Source organism: Brachionichthys hirsutus, unplaced genomic scaffold, assembly GCF_040956055.1.
Source record: "Brachionichthys hirsutus isolate HB-005 unplaced genomic scaffold, CSIRO-AGI_Bhir_v1 contig_205, whole genome shotgun sequence".
NCBI lineage: Eukaryota > Metazoa > Chordata > Actinopteri > Lophiiformes > Brachionichthyidae > Brachionichthys > Brachionichthys hirsutus.
In genome coordinates this window covers 20,507-31,730 of record NW_027180498.1, presented here as the reverse complement: position 1 = coordinate 31,730, position 11,224 = coordinate 20,507, and the positions used below count along the sequence as shown (strand labels likewise).

The 11,224-nt window shown below is 41.0% G+C and overlaps 1 protein-coding gene across 1 annotated transcript; it reads right to left on the bottom strand.

The window, feature by feature from the left end:
• Positions 1–291: 291 nt before the first annotated feature.
• LOC137915604 (cilia- and flagella-associated protein 70-like) lies at positions 292–10,616 on the bottom strand (the record flags this gene model as incomplete). Its single annotated transcript, XM_068758800.1, has 26 exons — positions 292–369; positions 746–793; positions 1,023–1,124; positions 1,378–1,467; positions 1,624–1,785; positions 2,254–2,406; positions 2,659–2,801; positions 2,912–3,067; positions 3,414–3,529; positions 3,625–3,758; positions 4,340–4,468; positions 4,540–4,671; positions 4,813–4,995; positions 5,106–5,166; positions 5,362–5,453; positions 5,580–5,672; positions 6,430–6,567; positions 6,685–6,775; positions 7,208–7,302; positions 7,503–7,685; positions 7,779–7,970; positions 8,057–8,083; positions 8,994–9,076; positions 9,195–9,287; positions 9,955–10,141; positions 10,563–10,616. Coding segments are annotated over 26 exons (3,015 nt in total), but the record flags the coding sequence as incomplete, so codon positions are not given.
• Between the last annotated feature and the right edge of the window lie 608 nt (positions 10,617–11,224).

Genomic DNA, 11,224 nt, shown 5'->3' with positions numbered 1-11,224 from the left:
AGTGGACCTCAGCATATCTAAGTGATTCCACTGCAAAAGAACACTTGATGCCCCAGAAAGTTTGTATGTTATAATAGCACCATTAAAAAAATGCTCACAATTAAAGCTAAGATTTTTCAGAGAGAATTGTGTTTACAATGTTAAAAACAAATGAGGAGTAAAATGGCAGACTTCAAGAAAGTTTATTTGAAATGTATTGGAAATTGAATGAGCACATAATCACAACATCATTATGCCAGAATGAAATGCACATGCTCTTTAAAGCCTTGAATCCGCGCTTTCTGCAGAGCTTCATGCCAGATGAGTGCAGGACAACCGGGTCTTCAGCTCATTGAACTCTGTGAGGAGTGACTTCTTCTGCAGGTTGAACTGGATCACAAGAAAAGACAGGTTTTCTTACAGGAGAGGGTTTTTTTTATAAGAAATTTAGATATGACTTTCGATTAAATGTTGTATGAGGAGAATATGTTCAATTAAATTAATATGCAGAAGCCAAATGATAAATACTGAAGCCTAGACTTGTTTGTGTGACAAAAAACAAACAAGCTGGGACATCTGTGTGAAATAATATCTCTTCCGTTAAAAACTGATCAAATTGTGCAAACAAATGTTTTTTTGACTCAAGAAATAAAATTAAAAAACATTTGTAGAATAGATATTACAGCCTTGTTGACTGTAAGAATAATGTGCAATTGGCTTCAGTCCCATTATAAATAACTGTAACAAGGACACCAGACCAACTCACCCTCGTTGCACATTTAAAAAACTCCTCTGCATCCTTTCTTCTGCCAGACTGAAAACAAACATTTCATTGCATGGTTAGATCAGCCTCCTCTGTCCTCCTTCAAATATTCCAGGTATGAAAAATATGTCTGTGTTTAACAGAGTCCTGACTGAGGCTTACTTCCCTGAAGGGACGAAGGCCACAAACACGTCGTGTGACTCTCGGTGTTACATCCTTTCATGAATTACTGACTTTTATGGCAGCAGAACAGATTGTGTGTTTTCAGTGCATCGCTTACCCTGAGGTAGATCAGAGACAGGTAAGCCCACACCTCTGGGTTCTGGTTGTTCAAACGGTTAGCCTCAATCATAGCATTCTCTGCAGTGGACAGCTCTCCCAGCTACATGGACAGACACAAATGAACACAACCTATCATGCCCCCAACAAATCCACAGCTGTCAGTAAAGAGTAAGCTGCTATTTGTAAAAATCACAATTTTGACAGTATTTGCCCCAAAGGTTTTCCGATTCAGAAATGAAATAACTGAGCAGGGCAGTTTGGGTGAGCATAGAGCCCCAATATTAATAGTCTCCAACACTATAAGTCACACTCGTGTACTGTAATCTTAATAAGGAGAATTAAATTCATTTTACCTGATAACAAGCAGTTCCCAGGCCCAGCCAGGTCAGGCAGGATGGAGACTGCTCACAAGCCTTCAGGTAGACAGCTGTGGCTTGCTCAACCTCAAATAGAATAATAATAAAAAAGAAAAGTTTAGATACACTCAAAGTGGTTCGAAAGAATACTAAAAATATGACACAGTAATTTAGGATTAGCTGTATTTCTGCCTGCTTCTTAAAGTACCACGCTCTTTTGAGAAGTTGGTCTCAATGTCAAACCTTTCTCTGCTCGAGGTAGATGAATCCCAGGCGGAGGAGGATAAGGTGAGAGTCTGGGGGCTGCTTCAGAAAGTTCAGGCTCTGTTCATAGCATTCCTCTGCATCACCCAAAGCCCCTTGCAGGTAGTGACAGTGACCACTCAGAGCCCAGATGGCTGGATCCTGCACAGGGTGGACACCACAGCAGATCAGAGGAGATCCTGCCTAAATCAGGTTTATTATTATTATTATCATTATTATTATTATTATTATTAAGCATTCACTTAAACAACCGAAGACAATATGACTTCTTTCAAAATGTCCTTTTCAAAAAACCTGATTCTATACAGCTTGATGGACATAATGGAGGTCTCCAGAGACCCTTTTTTTAATGAAACTAAACAAACTTAGAAAACACATTTTAAACTAGTTTACCAAATCCACTGAAGACAATTGTTCAAATTATTCAAAATGGAATGCATGGCTTACTTTCTGAAGGCAAAAGCACTTTAGATAAACCATTCTGCTGCCACTGTTTGATTTATAAATTATAAATATGCATTAATTGTATACGAATAGCTATACTTTTGTTATACTGTATACAGTACTAGTCAACATGTTGCCACCCGGCAAGAAGACCAGTGCAAGTACCTGCTTGTTATGAAACAGCGCCTCCTTGAGGCTGGTGGCAGCGCTGCAATAGTCAGCCCGAAGAATCTGTAATTGAGCCACGTGATGAAGATAGGAGGCGCTGCGACCCCCATCAGACGCCATCAGCTCCTGGGACAGAGCCTCCTCTGCCATCTGACAACAGAATACTTGTTGATTTATTTTAGCGTGCTCCGGCATCTTAGGTTTTAGAAAGCAAATAAAGCTTTGTCTAAAATGTGTTTTTACTTTTATAATATATATATATATATATATATATATATATAATACAATAAAAGGATGTTGGCAAAATGGTGCAACAGCCATATTTTAGACTACAGGTTGCTTTGATTCATATTTAATGAGCACCGGTACGGCGAGCTGTCCGGCCACTGCATGTGCTTTTACCTGCAGGGCACTGTTCTGCAGCAGGAACTGAACCGTCTCTGAGTAAATGCTGGAGGAGAGTTTCACTGGAATTGATCTGGGGCTGATATTCTGTCCTGGATTCACTTCTTTTGCTCCTGAGTCCTGCTTTCCACGCTGTGTATCTAGGAAACAATAATGATAGTCAGATGGTATCAACTGCTCCAGTCACCCAAAAAAAACGAAACCCAAATTAAACACTGCTTTGCAGCCACTTTGGCAGTGGGAGACTGACATGTAGGTATGGCCATGTCTTCTTCTTGCTGGTCTTTCTCCTTCTCCTCTTCCCTCTGTGTTTGCTCCATTGCTTCTCTTGCCCTCAGCTGACGCCCAGCCTCCAGAAAAGCCCTTTCAGCCAGTATGGATTCCTTTAGACTCTTATGAAGTAAACCTAGACAGCACAACAACTACTGTTAAATGACACTGCACATTTTTCCAGTGATGGATCTTCCTGGTTTAATCTCAGGGTAATTTAGGGTGTTTTTGTTATTGATGTCTCAGACGTAACACAGCCCTAACACAAATCTTTACTGAAATCAGATAAGTAAATTATCAGTTATGAAGAAAAATAACCATCCAACTTGTAAATTTGAACTATGGGACACAGTAATGTTTTTTAAATTAATAATGTAGGAAAATTGTGATCAAAAACAACAATTTTGGTGTTAGTAGTCAGTTTGGTGGCAGGAAGACAGCATGCAAATCAGCAGTGAGTTTAAATTTAACTTTAATCTCACCAAGGAGTGTCCAGGCCGCCACATTGGATGGGTCTATGCTGGCAGTTCGCTCATAAAAGCTCTGGGCCTCCTCGTAGTGCTCAAACATCGCTGCCAGGACGCCACACATCATCAGACTGGTGAAACAGAAGGATACAGGACATCCAGCTTCACAGACAAGTGGAAGGTTTATGCTGCATTGACATTTTAAATGTAGACGGGGTGTTCGCACCTAGGTTGGTGTGTCTGCTGGATGGACACAGCATCATGGAAACAGTTTTTAGCTTTCTCATAGTCTCCCGTCAGCATGTAGAGGCCTCCCGACTCAAACACGTGGGAGGGATCACTAGAGCACCGTCCCACCAGCTACAGGACCAAAAATACACAAGTCAATTTTAGTTATGTTGGTAGTCAGATTTTAGTAGTGCATAGAGATTGACACATATCTGTGTGCTAATGCTACTGTGTAAGGCTATGAAGGGGCCCAGTGACCAGAGATATGCACTCTGCCTTGTAACATAATGACAGCATAGTCATGACAACAACTCAAAAAAACGATGTGCAAATAGAGTGAATATACAATGAGTGGAACCTCGGTTCTTGAACGACTCGGTTCTAGATCAACTTGGTTCTCGAACAAGAAAATGGTTTTCGGAATTGGAACACACATGTGTTATCTGTTGTTTAGATAAATGTAGGTACATATTAATATAACTGTAGGCATGTAAATGGAAATTTATCTGATGCATAGACAAATTAATCTAGTTAGCATTATTTCTTATGGGGGAAAAGAAATTGGTTTTCGAACAATATTACAGAAATAATTATGTTTCGAGAACCGAGGTTCCACTCTACTGATATCTGTTATCAGTTGTCAACCCTACTCTCTTTCATTAATGTAAATCAATCAAGTTATGACAAATCAAAATGAATTTTATGCTTTTTACCTCTTGGCGGAACTGAGCAGCCTGCTGGTAATCCCCAGTAAAATGAGCCTCTCTGGCAAAATGTATGAGCTGAGAACAACTTAGCTGGATCTCAAATGGGGGATCATCATCAATGTCATCAGAATAAATCTGGTGAGACGAGGCTATGGATTAACATTAATACACACAGAGTGGATAAATACATATGTGTGGTGTGTTACCTTGTTGAGAGCGACATGCATTTCATCCACCAGGTAGGCATAGAGCTTGCTGACAAATGCCCTGTGTTTTTGAGGGTCTGTAAACGGCTCTCTCTGTTGCATCTTGTCACGTACAACCCTCACGACTGCATGCTGTACACCAAATCACACACACATTAAACACAAATTCAGACAAATAATGGCAGAAGAGCCACCGCCACCACTTAAAGATAAGCCATTGGGGGGTTCCTTAAGTTTTATTAATCTATAAGTGATGCGTGTCTTTGGTCTTACCTTCATTCGTTCCTTGAACACAAGGTATCTCCCAGATTCCTTCAGTGCTCCTATTAATTGAACCCTTATTTGCTCATCGTGACAGTTTTCAATTGGCTTGCTACTCGTTCCAAATATTTCCTCATGCTGGTCTGAAACATGCATCACCACGTTGCCTACTTGCCTGTGAAAATCGAGCACTGCCTGCAGAAGCACACAACCATGAAGATCATTTATCATCTTTTCTCTGGTGTAGGATCATTTTCCATGCGTGCATTTGTGTCTGTGTATTTGTGCAGAGCTGTGCATTTTACTCTGTCTGCTCTACAAGGTCCTGCAGTAAGTGGAGGTCTCGGTGGGACCAACTCCCTCACCCTGCAGGAAAAGGAAACACATCAATGTATATTCATACACATTCCTATTCCAGGCCATTAGAAACAAAAGAGACCCTGATCACTATCTTATTAGCCAGTGGATGCTATTTAGGGCCACATTCTAGTCAGGCAGTGCTGTCAGTGCTACAGGGTCACATTTGTTACCATACGTCCCACAGTCTTTATGACATCATACCTTTGGGCCAGCTGTGCTGCAGAAGTTTTGGGTACCAGCAGCTTCTCCAAGGCGATCTCAATCAGAATGTAGGTTCGGGCTTCCTCATATATCTGCCATTAATACGAATGAAGATTTCCATGCATTGAAATGTGATGCACAGTATGTTCGTCATATATTACAGTACTGAAGATGCACATTAAATGTTGCCTGCAGTGTTAATATGAATGTACGCTTACATTTCCCTCTCTATTATTGTGTGAGAGCTCAGTTTCGGACAGGCTTTCTGCCCCGCTGCTGGTTGTAGATGCGTTCATTTGATTTCCACGTTGCTAGCAGGATGAAAAACAGGTTAGATCTTAGTCCAAACATCACAGGAACAAGTTCAGACTTCAGAGAGTACATTTCGGAGAAAAAAGAAAAAGAAATACTGTTTTTATACTCAAAAAACCCCAAATATTTTATGAGAAACATAAACAAAATCATGGTTTTGCTCAACTTGGAGAGGGTTTCAAATATTTAAGGTCTTGGTTCACAGTTTGTCTTAACTAATTTTCATAGCTCTTGGAAATTCTGTTCATTAAACATCTGCTCTCTCTCATGTCTGCTCTTCTTTCTGACCTTTTTGGTTATCTCCTTGGAATCCTTCTTTCCTTTGATGCTTACATCCAGGTTCTTCAGCGCCTCTCCCTTGTAAGAGCTTGAAGGTGAGCCAACACGAACTTTGGCCTGCTCCTTTAACACGCTGACACTTCGTTTACTCTTTAAAATTAATGGAAGACACACTTTGACAAAGGCTTGACAGCAGACACATCACAGAACCAGCATTAGGTTTATTTTTGGGCTTCTATGAGTAAAGGTTTTGTGTTACACATGACGCACGGCGGTCTGTGCAGTACATGTGCATCCTATTGTCTATGATCACTGTTGGACACAGTAGATGAAACTGATATTGATCATTTCATCAGACTGGTAAGAAAACCAACATTTCTGTAAGTATCTAATCTGGTAGTAGTTATACATTGCTTGATTCAAAAGTCAAAAATAAATGAATAAAACTGATTTGGGTGATGTGTGTATTTAGGGGACCTTTTTCTGTAACACAGCCTCGGAGAAGGCTTGGATGCTATATGCTCCTCTGATCCGGCTGATTCCAGGATACAGGAGCCGTGCCATGTCCACAAATGCCACACCGTGGAGGGGGATCTCTAAGTTTTCCTCTGAAAACTACAGACACAAAAACACATCAGCTTTGGTTAAAAATAGCTGCAATCTTGTATTTGACAGTCGTGGATGTTGTGTCAAATTTCTGTGTATATAATTTCCTCTGAGAAATTGTCTCACCAGTTTGGTTTCTGATACTTTTGACTGTGGAGCAGACGACCTCATGATCTCCACTGGCCAGAATCTGCTCTCAGTGATTTTCTGCTGTAGTCTGAAATAAAAGTTTGATGGATAAACAATGTAAACAATCATATATGTCTCATAAGTTCATTTTCTCCTTCCGTTTTGCTGTAACTCCTATTTTCCATATTTGGAACGACTGTGGGTTTGATTCGTATTTTTTGCATGAAAATGGTTTACTTCAGTGTTAACAAAGATCAAGGAATACCAGCACAATCTGAGATTAAATCAGTGAAAAGATCAAGAAATTTTATTTTCATTCCATTTAGACTGAACTGTAACCAACAAAGACAAACAACAAACAACAAACAAAACGTCACGCGCTATTAGTTCCTGAAAAAGAACTTATAAAGTCCAGATATTGCTCCAAGAAATGTTTATCTGCCTTTTCCTTTCAAATAATCGTAAATGCAGGACAAGCAGATAGTACAGTGCTCCAATGGGAGGAGTGAGTTGTGTGCACCTGGTGGTTCCTCCTTCATCCATGAAGCAGTGAGCCTCTGTGTCCCAGCTCAGCCTGCTCTTCGTGGTCTCTGCCTCATTGCGGAACTCCCTGTCCTGTGGGAACATTTGACCTTTAGCCTCAAAACTGATTTATTTACTCATTTTGCCTCCATGCTGTAATTACTTTGGATCATCCAGTCTTCCGTGAGACGAGCTACTACTTCACACCCTCTTTTTTTTTCCTGCATTTTGCCTTTAAAGGGAAGACACATTCAAGCTAACGTAACTGCTGTTACAGTTGGAACTACAGTTACCTTCAAGCTAGTCAGCTCACCGTCCTCCTCTTCAATCGACTCTGCCTGGAAAAAGACACCAGGCAGGAAGTGGTTCCGGGGGACCAGTTTAGCCTGATGTGGTCTCTTCTTCTGCCTACACCTTTCCTCCCTCTGCGACCCCGCCTTCAGCTTGCCTTCACCGAACACCAGCAGCTGATCTTTCTGAGAGCCAGAAAAATGGCAGCATCATTTTTATTCAACACTGTGAGCACCATTGTTAAACATACACGTGTTGTCTGTTTTTTTTACACTAACCTCTGCAGTAAGTGGGACCTGCAGAGCAGCAGTACCGGTATATGTGCAGGGTGCAGAGCCAGACTGCAGCATCCATGCCTCAGGGACGGAGTAGGCTGTCTCCACAGTTACCTTCAGCAGGTTGGAGGTTGAGACTTCTGCCTCAGACAACACTGGATCCGACACACTGACACACACATCCAGGGTTGATTGCTACAAGGGACCAACTCTGGTTAAGTGCACTGTCTGGAAACACTGTTAGATTATCAATGCTGTAAAAGTTGTCAGGTGTGTCTTACCTGAAGTTCCGGATGCCTTTCCAACATCTGGCAGGAAAATATTGAGTTGTTTTATTATTGAAATGTCAAATTTGATTTACAAAGAAAATGTAACTGACTTTCAGACAGAATAAATAACATGAGTTAATAAAATTAAATGTTGAACTCAGCAAAATCAGTAAAAAAACAAAACCAGGAACAGCAATTATTACATTAAGAACATTTATGTAAGTACAATTATGTTGACAAGATTTATTAACTTCACTTCCTGATTCTAATGTGAACAAAATGTAGCTCAGCTTGATCTTGATGAGGATTTTAAAAGGAGCAAGCTGAAGTAAAGCAGGGCCCTGCAGAAAGCTTTGACAACACAGACTGGAACACCTCTGTGTAGGTTCTCATTCATCCAGGTCGAGATAAATCAAGAAAAACAACAACAACAACAACAAAAGAATAAACAGGACTTTTGTTTGAAGACATTTCAACTCTCATCCAAGAGGCTTCTTCAGTTCAAAATGACCGGTAGAGAGTCCCGACACGGAAAACAACAAACAAGCGAAGCCACCAAGACGAAAGGGCTCCGTTGGGGGCTGGAACATAATTTGACCCACCTGATCCCCCCATATGGATACAACCTCATGCTATATTATATCTGAGCGGATGCAATTACACCTTGTAATTAAACATTAAAGCATACTCCTACCTGCTTCTCACTTGTTTCAGATTCACAAAAATATATATGATATGCTGGAAGTCTCTGGAGCAACATTTTCTTTTAAATGCTTTTCTAGACTATTCACACACTTTCAGCCGAGTCTACAGAGTTACATTAACCAACTGCAGCTTTTTTAGAACTTGCCCATGGAAAGAAGAGGTCGCTCACTATTGTGCATCAGCTAGCGGGACAGCTCTGCAACTTCCAAAATGATTTGCTCCAAGTTATTTGCTCTGAACCAACCTTGCTGCTGGAGGCATGGCTCTCTTTGGCTGGGGACCTGGTCACTACATTCACCGGGACTGTGAACAAAAAGCTGCACTGACCTGAAGACAACAAAGGAAATCATTCTGGCCTACGAGGAAACGTAGCAGCTGACACTTGTGGAGAGAAACAGATTAGATTTCAGTATAACAACACAAATTTTAACAGAACCAGTTGTACCTTGCAGCAAAGGAAGCAGGTCTACCACAGCTTGACCCTGTACCGTCTTCGCATCGACTTTCTTCTCCTCGGGCAGGACCTCTGTCACTGTCACTGGCCACCACAAAACCCATTCACAACAAACAGTGCTGTGAAAACTGAAGGCTAGATAAGCAGTGAGCAAATTAACAACATAGTGTGTACAATGAATGATAACAGTCTTGTAGGCAGTAGACTTCACTAGATATACTGTATATATATATATATATACTAGCCAATGTCATAACTTACACTGAGGTCACTGTGATATTGCTACATAGTTTAGATAATACATCTAAAGTATATTACTGGTATACAGTACTACAAAACGTTCATGTAAGCCCTCTCTTTTTTTTTTTGGAATGGAGCAACCCTCAGCTTAGTAAACATTTCACAGATATTTATGGTTCACTTTATGTCAGACCAAAAATAGGTAACATCAACTTCATTTTAAATTAACAATATACACATCCGGGGTGTTCCCCACCTCTGCCCATATAGCAAGCTGAGATAGGCTTCAGCAATTCCCGTGACCCGCAGGGCGTATAAGCGTTAGGGAAAGGAATGTTTGTACACGTTAAGCTTTATTAATCCCTGCTGGTGTATCAACCAGCCAAGATACGTGTTGTAACACAGATATATGAGAGCCCAAATAAAAAAAACCCAGACAGACAGAAATGAAATGTTCAGAAGGAGCTGGTTAGCTTGAGAACATTGAAACAACATTTAAAACCGAGCTCACATATGACTGGTTTTTGGGCCATGTTACTCAGAGCCTGAGCATCCTTGCTGCAGTGGAAGCTGCAGGTGAAGCTGTAGTCAACACACTCCCTCAGGGGGTCAGCCTGCTTCTTGTCTGACTCTCCCACAACAGCTCCATCATATTCAACCTGCAGGACACTCTGGAAGCTGTCTGCCTTCTTCTCTGTCTGAAAGAAAAGAAATGACAACATGCGAGGTGATCTCTCTCTCTCTCACACACACAAACAAATACACAAATGTTTACATCAAACAATACAACAAATATTGTATTACATTACAGTATTCTAACCAAAGAATTTAACATATGTCTTTTTTGGGGGGGCTACAAATTAGTACCATTAATGCCCCCCCCCCCACACACACACACACACTGGTGAATCATCACAACTGTATTAAACTTCAGCAGACCTTTGACTCCTGCCTGCAGACAGCAGTGACCAGATTTAGGCTGTGGAATCTCACGGAATGCGGAGCTAACATTTGTTTCGTGTTTTGCTTTGTAGCTTTGCTAGCGCGCACATGAAGTCATGACAGATCAAACACAGGGTTAATTTAACGCCATGTTTTATTTCATTTGCATGAGCTCACCAGGACATTTCCACGGGTGACAGTCACATCTATCGTCAATTCGTTCTCCATGGTTTAAAGTAAATGACGGCCCGAGCAGGCCGCTGTTCGGGAACGGAGGCTCGTTGGGTTCGTGTCTCGTTTCCAGGGCAACGCTGTTGTCTTTTGTGGTGCGTTCAGGAACAATCTGAAATCATTCAGTCGAAAGAGTAAAAGCTCCGTCGTGCAGAATCAACATAATATAATATTTTGCCTAACTAGGCAATGCGTTTGGGAGTCCCTGCAAACTGGTTCAAATGTTCAGCTCCTCATTAAGCTCTCAAGACGTGTCATAATAGTCTATTGCTATGAAGTGGTGTTGGAGCTGGGACACATCAAAACCATGGGGGGGGGGGGGGGGGGGGGGCATGATTTCAAATAATGAGAGCCAAGCCAACTCATAATTCTTGCCAGCTAAAAGCACTTCTCTCAGTGGCTCAACAGCAATTTAAATGTTATATTCAGTGAATCAGGCAAACTTGGTCCAGCTATTTCTACTAAATTATGCTGCTGTATTTTTTATTTTATTTCCCCTTCTAATATTTGTAATATTTGCCTTTTTCGACCTCTTCAATTTCCTCATCAGTTACCAGCTCTGCTTTATGTTTCTGTTCCAAAATAGTTAGGTAAATGAAAAGAACCCA